The 19,373-nt window shown below is 40.1% G+C and overlaps 1 protein-coding gene across 10 annotated transcripts in view; it reads right to left on the reverse strand.

Annotated features, from left to right (window-relative positions):
* Positions 1-19,373, reverse strand: part of GTF2I (general transcription factor IIi) — a 92,864-nt gene that overhangs the window by 34,424 nt on the left and 39,067 nt on the right. For 6 of the 10 annotated variants that reach the window (XM_053961111.1, XM_053961110.1, XM_053961108.1 and 3 more), the window contains exons 13-21: positions 18,093-18,215; positions 17,016-17,078; positions 15,157-15,261; positions 10,676-10,738; positions 8,987-9,109; positions 6,904-6,966; positions 5,697-5,801; positions 2,321-2,383; positions 1,123-1,308 (exon numbers count right to left, since the gene is read on the reverse strand). In XM_053961111.1, coding sequence (XP_053817086.1) covers positions 1,123-1,308; positions 2,321-2,383; positions 5,697-5,801; positions 6,904-6,966; positions 8,987-9,109; positions 10,676-10,738; positions 15,157-15,261; positions 17,016-17,078; positions 18,093-18,215 — 894 coding nt within the window. The remainder of the gene's footprint in view (positions 1-1,122; positions 1,309-2,320; positions 2,384-5,696; positions 5,802-6,903; positions 6,967-8,986; positions 9,110-10,675; positions 10,739-15,156; positions 15,262-17,015; positions 17,079-18,092; positions 18,216-19,373) is intronic. The other 4 variants (XM_053961112.1, XM_053961109.1, XM_053961113.1 and 1 more) reach the window with 4 other exon arrangements.

A 19,373-nucleotide genomic window follows, 5' to 3' on the forward strand; every position in this document is an offset into this window, starting at 1 on the left:
GGCTGTAGCTTTGAAAAGTCACACAACTTCTGGAAGAGCCAGGTCTGCCTGGCTATAACTCCTGCAGATTTTTAGGCTCTCAGTCCTCCTACTTTGCTGTTAGGTCCACAGTTGTCTGCCTGAACCACCTCACTATCACGTTGGGGTCACCAGATGTCGAAGTTGAGATGGCCATAACACAGGGAGTGACACCATGCAGTTTCAGAAAGCTTTGAGAATTAGCCTTTTCTTATTCCACAGTACAACCTTTTATGCCATTTATCTTACGTGCATTATGCCTGTGTGCCCTCTATACCCTTTTATGATTGGTCAGTACACCTGGGCACTCCTTGCCTCAATGCTTTCAATACTGTTCACCTGCTTTGCAAAGCTGTAGCTCACTGGGGCTGGGGCTCGGCCGCAGCCCCGCTCCCAATTACCATAAACTGTGTTCCTACACAGAGTGGTGAGATTTGGGAGATTAAAAGCAAAACAAAACAAATATCAAAAAAGCCAAACTGGGGGAAATATGAAAATAGAAAGGCTGGAGAAGATGTATAATTTCCATTAGGCTACATATTTAAAAATATTTATGTGAAAAAATATCCAAGGATCTTAATTTATCCTCACAAAAAACACTTCACATCTTAAATGCTATAACTGTATTTCCACATCTTTTCCTGTACTGCCATCAGAACTCTGGTGGCTGCCTTCAAAAATATCAAGTAAAAAACATATGCCTGACTGCACAGATTAATATGTCCAGAAGCCAAACCAAACCAAACCACAGACTAAAGGAGAGGTACAGAATCACAAAAAATACCAGGTAAAGCATCTTTAAGCAGCCTAAACTGAAGCGCATGGACTCGTTTCTGTGGAAAACCCAACAGAGGGATCAGGAAACAACACAACCAGGAAATCCCAACTTGTGGTGCAACTATCTATGTCATCAGGTCAAATAATAAAATACAACAGTGGTAGCCTGTGATGATGATTATAGTGGTGCAATTCACCTACACATAACCAAGGGCTCTGAAATGAAGGTTTGCACTAACATGTCTCACTCCTGCAGCACAAAATTACCCAAAACCTTTCCATAAAACAAAGAAAGGGGGACAAAATCATCTAGGATTTTTATCTTACCAGAATCAAATTCCACTGCTTTTCTTCTCTCAGCATCTGCAGATTCATTTGCCAAATTGTTGCTCTTCAGTCGCTTGTCAGGTGGTAGGTAGTCATCCTCATCATCTTTAAGAAACAATAAAAAACCCCCTGTTTTTTTGTCCATGGAATTCGCATGCAGAACGGGAACTGCCTTGAATTTCGAAACTAAAACAGAAATAAGGAACTGTGTTTATCAGGGCATCAAATTTTGCAACAAATTATTTACATGAGTAACATCAGAAAGCTCCTGATCTTACCTGTGAAGGAACAATTTGTTCCTTCAAAAGGGCCTGTGCAAAGCACAAGACAGCAAAAAACAAAACTGCTTCTGTACTCCCTAAGGAAAACAACATTGCCTTCTGAAACAGGACTGGGCATTGCATGATTGTAAAACAACCATGCAGCAGCAAAAGAAAACACAGAATAAATTGTGCAGATAGGCACTACCTTTGGTATCTAACTGGAAATAATATCATTCCACTAGTAGATCTCAAAAGACAGTACCTATGTTTTGTCTAGAAGAGCTCAAATATTCTAAAGCCACTTTCAAACCAGTGTAAAACCAATGGGTGCTAAAGAAATACATCAAACTGGTCAACTCTGCCTTAAACACACACAAGTGAACACACAGGAGAACAGCAGGGACACTGCTTAGCACCTTTCATTTAGATGACAAAGGGAGCTGCTCAGTGCAAAGGTTTGCATCTCAGAGTTACCAATATTAGACAGACACCCTGAGGCTCCACTTACACCACCTGCAACACTGCCTTTCTGTCCTGGTACCATTCTTCCCAGAAGCTTGTGTTAACTACAAATGTTACACAGAACTACAGCGTGTTTATAAAGCAATGTGTTCTCCAGAATGAAGGAATCTTACAACATCTTGTCCACTCAATGACTATTTTTCATTAACAACACTTGAAAATTATGCAAAAGATACAAATTGCTGTCAGGCATAATTTTAAAACCAGCCCAGCAAGTCCAATATGCATCACTATATTTTGGTTTCCTAATATGTCTCTACCAGGTTCGTTTACCAAGCAATGCACAGCCCAAACTACACACAGGGCCAGCACACAATTCTCTTCATTTAGTGCCAAGTATAGCAGGCTTTAGAAGACAGAATTTAGAAAGAAAAATGCCCAACAAACTGAAATCAATGACATGGGGAACTCGCCTTCAACAGTGACCTCAACCTCAGGATTCTCACTTTTTTCTGACACGTCATACTGGGAGGAATCTGAAAGAAGAAAGACAGGACTGATCAATGATAGACATGGACAAGATTTTCAACCAAACACTCCATGACTTTGCATCTAAACACTCTCAAGCAAGCCTGCTGCACTCACAGTGTCCAACAGAAATAGAAACAAACATATATTACCATGAGCCTTTGAGCAATTCCAGACAAAGGCAAGAAGATGAAGATTACACTTGCTAAACTGCACATGCTACACTGCAGAGTTGCTGCTATCACTGAAGGCAATTCCATCTTCTTGGCTCTCTTGGGTTAATACAATCATAAGTATTTTCCCCTCTCTTACCCAGGATTACTGAAAATAGAAACAAAGGCTGCCTGTCCACACAGATTAGGTATTTTTTGTCCATCGCTACATACTCATTTTGACGTGCTATTAAGTGTTTCACAACAGCCTGCAAGGCCAACAGTCAAACAGGGGAGGGAAATTCATGATCACAATGCTTTTGTTGGAGCAGAGAGCACCAACAAGACAACCAGGATTAGCTAATCAACACTCACTGTGAGATAGAACAATTTATAAATAATTGCACTATTGTTAAACAATGTGAAGCTAATTCTATCAGGAACTCTATCAAAATTATGCAGCAGTTCATGAAGGAACAGATTTTAGTTATTCCAGCAGAGTAAAGCTGCACTTGTGCATTTTGAAGAGTATTTTCCTTTAGATCTCTGTATGCTGGGGTACAGTATCATTTTGGGAGCAAGTCTGAAGGAATCTTTGTTTCAAAGGCTTCTCTTCACATGATGTGTGTGGTGTAGAGCAGAAATCCAGCTCTATCTACTGGGACACCTCAACTGCAGTGCATCTGAACTGTGTCAAATACATCATCCAGTTCATGGAAATCACTATCATGTTTTGGTCTAATTCCAAGGGAGTGCTGGGTACAGAATTAGCAAATGCAAAATATTACAAAAGGGAAGAAGAATGAGTTGTTTTACTAGACATGAACATAAAGTACAGTGGTAAAAAAACCTGTCACATCAACTGATCACTTACAACCCGCTTGAGAGAATTAAATATGATTAAAGCAATTAAAAATATACAGCATTTTTCAAAATCTTAGAATAGCCATGACACTGGAAGATGATCCATCTAGTCTAGCAACAGATCCCTGACAACCACTCATAGTTAAGAAAACCTTGCAAAAATCTCAAAGCAAATGTCAGCAAAGTTCTGGAAGAAAACTCCCAGATGGGACATTTCTCATTAAGACACATTAAACCAATCTTGTTAAACAATGAAGTACCTTTTTTTGGACAACATATCATCATCATTAGGTCTCCTCTGATCTTTAGTAAATACACACAGCTCCGACCTAAGAAGCCTTCTTCACAGTGCTAAATTCTCTCATTCACAAGCACTGGCTCCAGGTTCTCAAACATGATTTTGTTCCCTTCAAAACAATTTCTTCTGACACACACAACTTCAACTTTCTGATTGCTGAATTCCAATCACACCATGCTGCCCACTCATGCAATCTCATTAAAACCACCTCAGAATCCTTCATCAACTACAGCAAACCTGGGGGATTCCAGGCACACCATGGTTTTGCCACTTTCACCATCTTGCCAAGGTTACCAGAGGGGAAAAACAGTGAAAACCCTCGTTATATATAACAAAATAAACCAAATCTAAAGGTGATCTTTGATGGAAACAATCACTTGTGCAAATCTGCATCACTGGCTGTAGCGTGCAGACAAAATTCTGGAAGAGCTTTAAATGCCTTTTCTGTGTATTTCTTTACTAATACACAGATTAAACCCAAGACTCCATAAATTTCAAACACTGCCACTGATTTGTCCGTCTCACTCCTTTTTGTGAGGATGAGCAATAAATAATTTTATTTTTCAGAATCCAGACAAGGCTGCCTACTCTGTATGCCTATTTAAACCACAAATTAAATTTAGGTTAGATTGTTACCTGTAATTTTTAGCCACTCCCTCTAGATCTTTTCATAAATATCAGCCTTCATGAACAACAGATTTATTCTATTCAGCAAAGCCATGTGCAACTTTCCAAACTTCTCTTACAGAAACTTGCGAAAAAGAACAGATCTCAGAAAAAGATGTGTTACAAAGCCTTACTCTGACTCAAAGGGACACACTCGGCATCTGTAGCTATACAATTCTAGTCAAAACCAAGGTACATTCAGAATATTGGTCACTTCCTATCACACATCCCCTTCCTCATGCTCCCTCCTCACAGTCAGGTATAAAGCACATGGCATTATGCTCAGGAAAACAAACTACCTACATTTCTCTCCTCCAATGAGTTCAGTTCATCCTGCAGCCAGCACAAGCAATGAACTTCATTCTCCTTGATCAGGAGAATTGATGCTGAATTTCATGTCATGGTACCTCTAGCTATGGTGATACCTACCTTCCAAGCAAAACTAATGGCATTTGCAAGAAGCAGCACTGCTGCTAGCAAAACCTGCCTTCAAAAGCACACAAGTCAGGCTGGAGAGACACGTGCTCAGAGCAAAGCCAGCAGCACAATGATGTGCTTTTCACATCCTGCCAAACCACTAAACTTTGGGTGATGAGCACCGTAGAAATTCCTTTCACGACTTAAAATAATGAAGACTACCATCACAATTTGCTTATAGCAAGCCCCAGAGTGGTGTGATTTAGGAGATTAAAAGCAAAACAAAACAAATATCAAAAAAGCCAACCGGGTGGAAATATGAAAAGAGAATGGTTGGACAAGATGTGCGATTCCAATTAGGTGACATCTTCCCAAATATTTCTATGAAAAAACATCCAATGATATTATTATCCTTACAAAAAAACACTTCACATCTCAAATGCTCTGACTGTATTTCCACATCTTTTCCTTTACTGCTATCAGAACGCTGGTGGCTGCCTTCAAAACTATCAAGTAAAAAAACATATTCTGGACTGCACAGAACCTAATAAAAGTAGACAGAGTAATGTATCCATAAGCCAAATAAACCACAGAATAAATGAGAGGTACAGGATCACAAAAAATACCAGGCAAAGCATCTTCAACCAGACTAAATTGAAGTGCATGGATGCGTTTGTATAGAGAACCCAACAGAAGGGATCAGGAAAGATCCTCTGCATCTACATACATCATTAATTCAAAAACCAAAATACAACAGTAGTAGCCTATGATGATAATTATACTGCTGCAATTCACCTACACAGAGCCCAGGGCTCTTAAATGAATGCTTGCGTTAACTTGTCTCACTCCTGCAGTATAAAATTACCCAAAACCTTTTCATACAACAAAGCAAGGAGATAAAATAGTCTAGAATTTTGATCTTACTGCAATTGAACTCTTCTGCGTTTCTTCTCTCAGCACTGGCATTTTCATCTGCTGAATAGGTGGTCCTCTGTCTCTTGCCAGAGGGCATGTAGTCATCCTCATCATCTTTAAGAAACAATACAAAAAACCCCTTTTTTTTAATCCAGGAAACTCGAGTGCAGCACTGGAACTGCTATGAATTTCGAAACTACAACAGAAATAAGGAACTGTGTTTATCAGGGCACCAAATTTTGCAATAAATTATTTACATGAGTAACTCCAGAAAGCTCCTGTTCTTACCAGTGAAAGAACAACTTGCTCCTTCAAAAGGGCCTGTGCAAAGCACAAGACAGCAAAAAACAAAACTGCTTCTGTACTCCCTAAGGAAAACAACATTGCCTTCTGAAACAGGACTGGGCATTGCATGATTGTAAAACAACCATGCAGCAGCAAAAGAAAACACAGAATAAATTGTGCAGATAGGCACTACCTTTGGTATCTAACTGGAAATAATATCATTCCACTAGTAGATCTCAAAAGAAAAGACAGTACTTATGTTTTGTCTTGAAGAGCTCAAATATTTCTAAAGCCACTTTCAAACCAGTGTAAAACCAATGGGTGCTAAAGAAATACATCAAACTGGTCAACTCTGCCTTAAACACACACAAGTGAACACACAGGAGAACAGCAGGGACACTGCTTAGCAGCTTTAGAGCCATTTAGATGACAAAGGGAGCTGCTCAGTGCAAAGGTTTGCATCTCAGAGTTACCAATATTAGACAGACACCTTGAGGCTCCACTTACACCACCTGCAACACTGCCTTTCTGTCCTGGTACCGTTCTTCCCAGAAGCTTGTGTTAACTACAAATGTTACATAGAACTACAGCGTGTTTATAAAGCAATGTGTTCTCCAGAATGAAGGAATCTTATAACATCTTGTCCACTCAATGAGTATTTTTCATTAACAACACTTGAAAATTATGCAAAAGATACAAATTGCTGTAAGGCATCATTTTAAAACCAGCCCAGCAATCCAATATCTTCAGTATTTTGAGGTTTCCTAATACTGCTCCACCAGGTTCATTTACCAAGCAGTTCACAATCCAAACCACAGTTAACACCAGCACAGATTCTCTTCATTCAGTTCTAAGTTATGCCATCTGTAGAAAACACATGTTGGATAGAAAAATGCCAAACCAACTGAAATCAATGACATGGGGAACTGACCTTCAACAGTGACCTCAACCTCAGGATCCTCACTTTTTTCTGACACGTCATACTGGGAGGAATCTGAAAGAGAAACACGGGACTGCTCAATGATGGACATGGACAAGATTTTCAACCAAACACTCCATGACTTTGCATCTAAACCAACACTGTCAAAGAAACCCCTTGCATTCACAGCATGTAACAATTCAGAAGCAAAGGTATGTTACCATGAGCCTTTGAGCAATTCCAGAAAAAGGCAAAAAGATGAAGGTTACACTTGCTAAACTGCACCTGCTACACTGCAGAGTTGCTGCTATCACTGAAGGCAATTCCATCTTCTTGGCTTTCTTGGGTTAATACAATCATAAGTCACCCTCTGTAACCCAGGATTACTGAAAATATAAACAAATGCTGTCTTTCTCTACAGATAATGTATTTTTTTTACCATCTCTAAAAATTCATGGTTACTGTGCTATGATCATTTCCATAACAGGCTGCAAGGCCAACAATCAAACAGGGGAGGGCAATTCATGATCACAATGCTTTTGTTGGAGCAGAGAGCACCAACAAGACAACCAGGATTAGCCAATCAACACTCACTGTGAGATAGAGCAATTTATACTTAACTGCACAACAATTAAACAAAGTGAAGCTAATTGTATCAGGAACTCTATCAAAATTTCATTCTCCTTTATCAGGAGAATTGATGCTGAATTTCATGTAATGGTACCCCTAACTATAGTGATACCTACCTTCCAAGCAAAACTAATGGCATTTGAAAGAAGGAGCACTGCTGCTAGCAAAACCTCCTTTCAAAAGCACATAAGCCAGGCTGGAGAGCCACGTGCTCAGAGCAAAGCCAGTGGCACAATGATGTGCTACAGTAAAAATGAGGCGATCCCTGGATGCAGGGAAAAAATTATGATGTCTGGCTCCAGATCAGAAGGCTGATGGATAGCTTTATTAAAACTGAACTATATTGCATTAATATACTATTTAAAGAGACACTATACTGTTTTACATACTTACTTTTTACTTCCCTATCTAACTAACCCAAACTCGTGACTCTGCTGAGAGCCCGAGCCACAGCTGGATCCCATTGGTCACTGACCCCAAACAACCTTCACCAGAATCCAACCCAGCAATCACTGCAGATAAACACTCTCCATACCACATTCCACATGGGGAAAACAAAGGAACAGAGATAAAGACTGTTTTCTCTTCTTCTCTCTGTGCTTCTCCTGAGAGACAGAATAATGTCCTTCTGTCCAGAGAAACTGACTGTCACAATGTGTTCTCACATCCTGCCAAACCACTAAACTTTGGGTGATGAGCACCTTAGAAATCCCTGTCATGACTTAAAATAATGAAGACTACCATCACAATTTGCTTATAGCAAGCCCCAGAGTGGTGTGATTTAGGAGATTAAAAGCAAAACAAAACAAATATCAAAAAAGCCAACCGGGTGGAAATATGAAAAGAGAATGGTTGGACAAGATGTGCGATTCCAATTAGGTGACATCTTCCTAAATATTTCTATGAAAAAACATCCAATGATATTATTATCCTTACAAAAAAACACTTCACATCTCATATGCTCTGACTGTATTTCCACATCTTTTCCTTTACTGCTATCAGAATGCTGGTGGCTGCCTTCAAAACTATAAAGTAAAAAAACATATTCCGGACTGCACAGAACCTTATAAAAGCAGACAGATTAATATGTCCATAAGCCAAATGAACCACAGAATAAAGGAGAGGTACAGGATCACAAAAAATACCAGGCGAAGCATCTTCAACCAGACTAAATTGAAGTGCATGGATGCGTTTGTATAGAGAACCCAACAGAAGGGATCAGGAAAGAACACAATAAAAAGATTTCAACTTTTTCTAAATCTACTTACATCATTAAGTCAAAAACCAAAATACAACAGTGGTAGCCTATAGTGATAATTGTACTGCTGCAATTCAACTACAAAGAGCCCAGGGCCCTTAAATGAAGGCTTGCACTAACATGTCTCACTCCTGCAGCACCAAATTTCCCAAAACCTTTTTATAAAACAAAGCATGGAGATAAAATTATCTTTAAGTTTCATCTTACGGGACTTGAAATATTTTGCTTTTCTTCTCCTGTTATTGGCAGCTTCTTTAGCCGACCTGGTATTCCTCCTTCTCCTTCTCTTTCTCTTGCTAGATGGCAAGTACTCATCATCATCATCATCATCTAAAAGAAATAATTAAAAAAAAAAAGAAAAAAAGGTTTTTTGTCAAAGGAACTTCTGTGCAGCACTGGGACGGCTTTGAATTTCAAAACTAAAACAGAATTAAGGAACTCCGCTTATCAATGCAACAAATTTTGCAACAAATTTTTTACATGACTAACTCCAGAAAGCTCCTGTTCTTACCAGTGAAAGAACAACTTGCTCCTTCAAAAGGGCCTGTGCAAAGCACAAGACAGCAAAAAACAAAACTGCTTCTGTACTCCCTAAGGAAAACAACATTGCCTTCTGAAACAGGACTGGGCATTGCATGATTGTAAAACAACCATGCAGCAGCAAAAGAAATCACAGAATAAATTGTGCAGATAGGGACTACCTTTGGTATCTAACTGGAACTAACATCATTCCATAGTAGATCACAAAACACAGTATCTATGTTTTGTCTTGAAGAGCTCAAATGTTCTAAACCCACTTTCAAACCAGTCTAAAACCAATGGGTGCCAATGGAATTCATCAAACTGGTCAACTCTGCCTTAAACACACACAAGTGGACACACGGGAGAACAGCAAAACTAGCAAAGTGTCAGACAGTGGCTACTCAGCCTGTCACTTCCCAATGCACCCCTACCTTCCTTAAGCTAATGGGCTTTTTAGACTGCCCAATTAACAATTCCTCCAACCTCAGAGAGAACAAATGGTTAGAGCAGACAAAGAAAACTAATATCACATGCAGAAAAACATGCACCAAATTTCACCAAGCAAGAATACCCAAGTCTTACTTAGCAAGAATAATATCACATATGGACATATCTTGTACCGATACAGCTCTCTTATACTCTGACACAGAAAACATTGTAGAGCACTTTTACTTTTGAGGTAAAGGCCTTCACATGTAAGCAGAACTTCATGACTCCTCTCATATAAACCTTTCTGTTGAGGTAATGTTGGAGTTATTTCCATGTTGCATTGTAAAATGGTGAAAGTAATGCCAGAAGTGCTCACTTTCTCGCAAATGCCCTGCCTACTTTCTAAATTGCTGATTGGCTGCTCCTAATCTAATTCCACAGCAAGCACTGCAAAAGCCAATCTCAGCTGTGTTTTAAAGCAGTTACAGGACACTCATTCCCAAGTACAAGAAACACAGCTCACCTCCTACCAACAACCCAGCATGAGGACAGCAGGGACACTGCTTAGCAGCTTTAGAGCCATTTAGATGACAAAGGGAGCTGCTCAGTGCAAAGGTTTGCATCTCAGAGTTACCAATATTAGACAGACACCCTGAGGCTCCACTTACACCACCTGCAACACTGCCTTTCTGTCCTGGTACCATTCTTCCCAGAAGCTTGTGTTAACTACAAATGTTACATAGAACTACAGCGTGTTTATAAAGCAATGTGTTCTCCAGAATGAAGGAATCTTATAACAACTTGTCCACTCAATGAGTATTTTTCAGAGTTACCACCGGCACACAAAATTCTCTTCATTCTGTGCCAAGTAATGCAGGTGTTGGGAAACAGAATTTTGGATAGAAAAATGCCAAAAAACCAAAATCAATGACCTGGGAAACTGACCTTGACTAGTGATTTCAGCCTCAGAATCACCACTTGGTTCTGACGGGTCATGCTGGGAGGAATCTGAAAGGGAAAAACAGGACTGCTCAATGATGGACACGGACAAGATTTTCAACCAAACACTCCATGCCCCTGCATCTAAACCAACATGGTCAAAGAAACCTCTTGCATTCACAGCATGCAACAAATATAGAAGCAAACAATTGTTACCATGAGCCTTTAAGTAATTCCAGACAAAGGCAAGGAGGGGAACATTACACTTGCTAAACTGCACATGCTACCCTGCAGAGTTGCTGCTATCACTGAAGGCAATTCCATCTTCTTGGCTCTCTTGGGTTAATACAATCATAAGTATTTTCCCCTCTCTTACCCAGGATTACTGAAAATAGAAACAAAGGCTGCCTGTCCACACAGATTAGGTATTTTTTCACCAGCTCTACAGACTCATGGTTCCTGTGCCATCAAGAGTTCCACAACAGGCTGCAAGGCCAACAGTCAAGCAGGGGAGGGCAATTCATGATCACAATGCTTTTGTTGGGGCAGAGAGCACCAACAAGACAACCAGGATTAGCCAATCAACACTCACTGTGAGATAGAACAATTTACATTTAACTGCACTACAGTTAAACAATGTGAAGCTAATTCTATCAGGAACTCTATCAAAATTATGCAGCAGTTCATGAAGGAACAGATTTTAGTTATTCCAGCAGAGTAAAGCTGCACTTGTGCATTTTGAAGAGTATTTTCCTTTAGATCTCTGTATGCTGGGGTACAGTATCATTTTGGGAGCAAGTCTGAAGGAATCTTTGTTTCAAAGGCTTCTCTTCACATGATGTGTGTGGTGTAGAGCAGAAATTCAGCTCTATCTACTGGGACAATTCAACTGCAGTGCATCTGAACTGTGTCAAATACATCATCCAGTTCATGGAAATCACTATCATGTTTTGGTCTAATTCCAAGGTAGTGTTGGGTACAGAACTAACAAATGCAAACTATTACAAAAGGGAAGAAGAATTAGGAGTTATTTTACTAGACCTGAACATAAAATACAGTAATAAATAAGCCTGTCACATCAACTGATCACTTTAGAATATGCTTGAGAGAAATAAATAAGATTTAAAAAATTTAAAATATACAGCATTTTTGGAAATTTTGAGACTGGAAGATGTTACAGCTAGTCTAGCACCAAATCCCTGACAAACATTCATAGTTAAGGGACTTGTGCATAAAAACTCAAAGCAAATGGCAGCAAAGTTCTGGAAGAAAACTCCCAGATGCGACATTTCTCATTAAGACACATTAAATCAATGGTGTTAAGCACTTAAAATTATTTTTTTTTTCAACAACATGTCTTCATCACTAGGTCTCTTCTCTTCTTGGTTAAACATGCAGCTCCTACTTAAAAAGCCTTCTTTGCGGTGCTAAATTCTGTCATTCATCAGCTCTGGCTCCAGGTTCTCAAACATGATTTTGTTCCCTTCAAAACAATTTCTTCTGACACACTTAACCTCAACTTTCTGATTGCTGAATTCCTATCACACCATGCTGCCCACTCATCCAATCTCATTAAGACTACCTCAGACACCTTCATTAGCTACAGCAAACCTGGGGGATTCCAGGCACACCATGGTTTTCTTACTTCCCTTTTCACCATCTTACCATGGTTACTGAAGGGAAAAGCAGTGAAAACCCCCAGTGACATATAACAGCAGTCAGAATCGCAGTCATTGCATATCACACATCCCCTTCCTCATGCTCCCTCCTCACAGTCAGGTATAAAGCACATGGCATTATGCTCAGGAAAACAAACTACCTACATTTCTCTCCTCCAATGAGTTCAGTTCATACTGCAGCCAGCACAAGCAATGAACTTCATTCTCCTTTATCAGGAGAATTGATGCTGAATTTCATGTCATGGTACCCCTAGCTATGGTGATACCTAACTTCCAAGCAAAACTAATGGCATTTGCAAGAAGGAGCACTGCTGCTAGTAAAACCTGCCTTCAAAAGCACACAAGTCAGGCTGGAGAGCCACGTGCTCAGAGCAAAGCCAGCAGCACAATGATGTGCTTTTCACATCCTGCCAAACCACTAAACTTTGGGCAATGAGCACATTACAAATGCTTTTCATGTCTTAAAATATGACAACTCGTATCACAATTTGCTTATAGCAAGCCCTGGAGTGGCATGACTTAGGAGTGTTGGGGGGATAGGTATTTTTTCCCTTTCTCAGGGAATTTTCTTCCTATCTGTTTCCAGGGAAATGATGAGCAGACAGCAGTCAAGAGAGAAAATAGGTGGCTAATTGCCTTGGCATACTGCTGGAATGTTTATGGGGGGAGGAAGGGGAAGCTGGGTTGTTTTGACAGTGTCTTAACTGGGTGTGGGCAGCTGCCTGGTTGGGAGCAGAGACGGCCGTGTGCTCTTTCTTTGCCTTACACCTCTCCTATACAGTGTTTTTAAACGCTGCCACGGAGCTCTGCCGGCTGCCATCTCGTTAGCCTGTTGCTTGCAAGAGAGCTAATCCTGGCTGCTACACTAACATTCACCAGCTCCACGAGTGACCAGCAGGGTCCACATGGGTGCCTGGGGAAGATGTCCCTTCTCCCCTTTTCCCCAGGAGCTGCCACACGAAGGGCCCGCTTGAGCTGGAGCAGGACTTCCACCAGGCCTTTTTTTGCACAGCGCTGTGACCTCGTGACAAAGCGCTTCCCCCCTTCCCAGCAGCTCCCGTACCACTGCCATTGTGGCTAATTGGCGGTGAAGAGCAATCACCTGCCGTGGGCGCCTGAGGCCATCGAGCCTTCTTCCCTCACAGCGCCGAAACCAGCCCAGAGCGCCCCGCGCTGTGACACAGCGCCCCCTGCAGCCGCGGGCCCGGCACTGCAGCCCTGCTGCCGCCGCCACGCGTGCCAACAGTGCCCTCTGCTGGCCGGCGGTGTAACTACACCGTGCGCAGGAAAACAACGTTCGTGCGTTTTCTTCTCGTTGCTTGTTGCTGATGTTGTTATTTCTTTCATCTTGTTACATAGATAGATAGATAGATAGATAGATAGATAGATAGATAGATAGATAGATAGATAGATAGATAGATAGATAGATAGATAGATAGATAGATAGATAGATAGATAGATAGATGTGAGAAATGCTACTCACTTCCAAAAATTTAGAAAGGTTTATTAAAACCTCATCAGCAAACACAAAAGACTGAAGAGAGAAAATATTTTGGCGCCGGAAACAGAGGATTTTCCCACCATGTGCTCACCCACACCATGGAGGTTTCACCTTTTAACCCTTTGGCCCCTCCCAAAGCTCTGTCCATCCACTCCTCCTTCCCTGCCCAGTGCTGGAGATCACTGCCTGACATCCTGACTGGAGCTCAGCTGTTGCCATGGTAACGAGCCGACCCTCCCAAATGTCCCAAACCCAGGGCACCCCTGATAACAGCACAAGGGGGGTAAAACACAACTATAAATCTATAAAACTTCTCCTAACATATATATATGATATTTGCCTTTTAATTGTGAGAGTCAATCACCGCATTATTCATCTATAACACACAGACTAGTAAAAAAGTATTATTCATTTTCCCACTTCTTTGCAGGGAAGCCATGTATTTCAGTAACATTAAAATTTTGGATGGAGAGAGTCATCTTTCCATTCCAGGGAAGGCCCCGCCTTATTGTGTTTTAAAGCAATGAAAAGAGATGAAAACTAAAACGTAACAAAAACTAGAAAAACCAACCAGGTGAAAATAGGAAAATTAAGTGCTTGGAGAAAATGTACAATTTCAATTAGGCAACATTGTCCAAATATTTCCAAGAAAAAAAAACCAATTATGTTAATGTATCCTCACAAAAAACATTACACATTTTAAATGCTCTAAATGTATTTCCACACCTGTTCTTTCACTGCCATCAGAACTCTGGTGGCTGCTTTCAAAAATATCAAGTAAAAAACATATGCCTGACTGCACAGAACATTATAAAAGCAGACAGATTAATGTGTCCACAAGCCAAACCAAACCAAAGCAAACCACAGAATAAAGGAGAGGTACAGAATCACAAAAAATACCAGGCAAAGCATCTTTAAGAAGACTAAACTGAAGGGCATCAATGCATTTCTGTTGAATACCCAGTAGAAGGGATCGTGAAAGAACCTAATCAGAAAATCCCAACTTTCTATGTGTCTATTTACATCATCGTGTCAAATAACAAAAACCAACAGAGGTAGCTTACAATGATGGTTATACTGCTGCAATACATCTACACAGAGCCCATGGTCCTTAAATGAAATTCCAAAAATGCTGCATATGTTTTCTTTTTTTAGCTTCTCTAATTCTCTCAAAAAGGTTCTAAACAATCAGTTAATGTGAGAGTTATTTTTTCAATGATACTGATTTTTTTTGCAGCAAAAAATCACCCAAAACATTTTCATAAAACAAAGCAAGGAGATAAAATCACCTTGAATTTTCATCTTACCAGAATTGAACACCTCTGCATTTCCCCTACCAGTATTGGCCGCTTCAGAAGCCGACTTGGTGCTCTTCAGTCTCTTGTCAGGTGGTGGGTAGTCATCATCATCTTCTTTAAGGAAAAAAAAAGAAAGAAAAAAAAAAAAGAAAAAAAAAACAAAAAAAAGAAAAAAAAAAGTTTTTTTGTACAAAAAACTTCTGTGCAACACTGGAACTGCTTTGAATTTCAAAACTAAAACAGAATTAAGGAACTCTGCTTATAAGGGCAACAAATTTTGCAATAAATTATTTACATGACTAACTCCAGAAAGCTCCTGTTCTTACCAGTGAAAGAACAACTTGCTCCTTCAAAAGGGCCTGTGCAAAGCACAAGACAGCAAAAAACAAAACTGCTTCTGTACTTCCTAAGGAAAACAACATTGCCTTCTGAAACAGGACTGGGCATTGCATGATTGTAAAACAACCATGCAGCAGCAAAAGAAATCACAGAATAAATTGTGCAGATAGGGACTACCTTTGGTATCTAACTGGAAGTAACATCATTCCATAGTAGATCACAAAAGACAGTATCTATGTTTTGTCTTGAAGAGCTCAAATGTTCTAAACCCACTTTCAAACCAGTCTAAAACCAATGGGTGCCAATGGAATTCATCAAACTGGTCAACTCTGCCTTAAACACACACAAGTGAACACACAGGAGAACAGCAAAACTAGCAAAGTGTCAGACAGTGGCTACTCAGCCTGTCACTTCCCAATGCACCCCTACCTTCCTTAAGCTAATGAGCTTTTTAGACTGCCCAATTAACAATACCTCCAACCTCAGAGAGAACAAATGGTTAGAGCAGACAAACAAAACTAATTTCACATGCAGAAAAACATGCACCCAGATCACCAAGGGTATGGTTTACTTAGCAAGAATAATATCACATATGCACATATCTTGTACCTATACAGCTTTCTTATGCTATGCTATACTTTTTCTGTTATACACCGAAAAACTTTGCAGAGCATTTTTATTTTTGTGGTAAGGGCCTTCACATATAAGCAGAACTTCATGACTCCTCTCATATAAACCTTTCTGTTGAGGTAACATTGGAGTTATTTCCATGTAGCATTGCAAAATGGTGAAGGTAAGACCAGAAGTGCTTTCTCACAAATGCCCTGCCTACTTTCTAAATTGCTGATTGGCTGCTCCTAATCTAATTCCACAGCAAGCACTGCAAAAGCCAATCTCAGCTGTGTTTTAAAGCAGTTACAGGACACTCATTCCCAAATACAAGAAACACAGCTCACCTCCTACCAACATCCCAGCATGAGGACAGCAGGGACACTGCTTAGCACCTTTAGAGCCATTTAGATGACAAAGGGAGCTGCTCAGTGCAAAGGTTTGCATCTCAGAGTTACCAATATTAGACAGACACCCTGAGGCTCCACTTACACCACCTGCAACGCTGCCTTTCTGTCCTGGTACCATTCTTCCCAGAAGCTTGTGTTAACTACAAATGTTACATAGAACTACAGCGTGTTTATAAAGCAATGTGTTCTCCAGAATGAAGGAATCTCATAACATCTTGTCCACTCAATGACTGTTTTTCATTAACAACACTTGAAAAATACACAAAAGATACAATTGCTGTGAGGCATCATTCCAAAGCGATCCCTAGCAAGTCCTATGTGCATCACTATATTGTGCTTTTCTAATACTGCTCCACCAGGATTGTTTACCAAGTAGTGTACAATCCAAACTACACTCAACATCAGCACATGAATTCCCTTCATTCAGTGCCAAGTAATGCAGTTTTTGGAAAACACATTTTGGATAGAAAAATGCACAAACAACTGAAATTTGGGACCCGTGATACTCACCTTCAAGGGTGACCTCAACCTCAGGTTTCTCACTTGTTTCTGACAAGTCATGGTGGGAGGATTCTGAAAGGGAAAAACAGGACAGCTCAATGAGGGACATGGACAAGACTTTCAACCAAACACTCCATGCCTTTACATCTAAACCCTATAGGTAAAACCTTATTAAACAAGGGCCTTGTTACACTTGTAAAATCATGGCTGGGGCCTGTTACATCAGCTAAGCAGTAAAGGACTATGGGAAAGTGACACAGTTGCACTGGAGGAAGAAAAACTAGTTACATAACCACAATGTGCTGACATTGTGGTGTAGGGTGGTTGGTTGAATTATACCTGTTATCCTAAAATGGAATGTAACAGATAATGGGCTATCTGCTTAAAAAAGGCCTGTTTTTTTGCAATAAACTACTCTCCTTTGCACCTGCCAGGGAACTCTACATCACTCTGCTTGGTACAATTTATCCTCACAAAAAACATTACACATCTCAAATGCTCTAAATGTATTTCCACACCTGTTCTTTCACTGCCATCAGAACTCTGGTGGCTGCTTTCAAAAGTATCAAGTAAAAAACATATGCCTGACTGCACACAACATTATAAAAGCAGACAGTTTAATGTGTCCACAAACGAAACCAAATGACAGCAAACCACATAATAAAGAGGAAGTACAGAATCACAAAAAATACCAGGTAAAGCATCTTTAAGCAGCCTAAACTGAAGGGCATCAATGCATTTCTGTTGAAAACCCAGCAGAAGGGATCATGAAAGAAGCTAATCAGAAAATCCCAACTTTCTATTTGTCTATTTACATCATCATATCAAATAACAAAAAACAGCTGAGGGAGATGATGATGATGACAATACTGCTGCAATACATCTACACAGAGCCCATGGCCCTTAAATGAAATTCCAAAAATGCTGTTTATTTTTTTGCTTAATTCTGACAAAATGTTTTAAGTCATCAGTTAACGTGACAGTTATTTATGCGAGGATATTGAACTTTCTGGCACCACTAAATCAGCCAAAGAGTTTTCATAAAACAAAGCAAGGAGATAAAATGATCTTGAATTTTCATCTTACCAAAATTGAAGTCTTCTGCATTTCTTCTCGCAGTATTGGCCGCTTCAGTAGACAAATTGGGGCTCCTCTGGCTACCTTCAAGGGGCAGGTACCCATCATGAGCATTATTATCATCACCATCATCTTTAAGAAAGAAAAAAAACCCAACTGGTTTTAAGTCCAGGCAACTCATGTGCAGCAGTGGAACTGCTTTGAATTTCAAAACTAAAACAGAATTAAGGAAATCTGCTTATAATGGCAACAAATTTTACAACAAACAACTTAAATGCGTAACTTCAGAAAGCTCCTGTTCTTACCAGTGAAAGAACAACTTGCTCCTTCAAAAGGGCCTGTGCAAAGCACAAGACAGCAAAAAACAAAACTGCTTCTGTACTCCCCAAGGAAAACAACATTGCCTTCTGAAACAGGACTGGGCATTGCATGATTGTAAAACAACCATGCAGCAGCAAAAGAAAACACAGAATAAATTGTGCAGATAGGCACTACCTTTGGTATCTAACTGGAAGTAACATCATTCCATAGTAGATCACAAAAGACAGTACCTATGTTTTGTCTTGAAGAGCTCAAATGTTCTAAACCCACTTTCAAACCAGTGTAAAACCAATGGGTGCCAATGGAATTCATCAAACTGGTCAACTCTGCCTTAAACACACACAAGTGAACACACAGGAGAACAGCAAAACTAGCAAAGTGTCAGACAGTGGCTACTCAGCCTGTCACTTCCCAATGCACCCCTACCTTCCTTAAGCTAATGAGCTTTTTAGACTGCCCAATTAACAATACCTCCAACCTCAGAGAGAACAAGTGGTTAGAGCAGACAAAGAAACTAATTTCACATCCAGAAAAACATGCACCAAATGTCACCAAGAGTATGGTTTACTTAGCAAGAATAATATCACATATGGACATATCTTGTACCTATACAATTCTCTTATACTCTGTCACAGAAAACATTTTCAGAGCACTTTTACTTTTGAGGTAAATGCCTTTAAGCCATTAAGCAGGACTTCATGACTCCTCTCATATAAACCTTTCTGTTGAGGTAATGTTGGAGTTATTTCCATGTTGCATTGTAAAATGGTCAAAGTAAGACCAGAAGTGCTCACTTTCTCACAAATGCCCTGCCTACTTTCTAAATTGCTGATTGGCTGCTCCCAATCTAATTCCACAGCAAGCACTGCAAAAGCCAATCTCAGCTGTGTTTTAAAGCAGTTACAGGACACTCATTCCCAAGTACAAGAAACACAGCTCACCTCCTACCAACATCCCAGCATGAGGACA

This window comes from Vidua chalybeata, chromosome 20 (genome assembly GCF_026979565.1).
Source record: "Vidua chalybeata isolate OUT-0048 chromosome 20, bVidCha1 merged haplotype, whole genome shotgun sequence".
NCBI classification, from domain to species: Eukaryota; Metazoa; Chordata; class Aves; order Passeriformes; family Viduidae; genus Vidua; species Vidua chalybeata.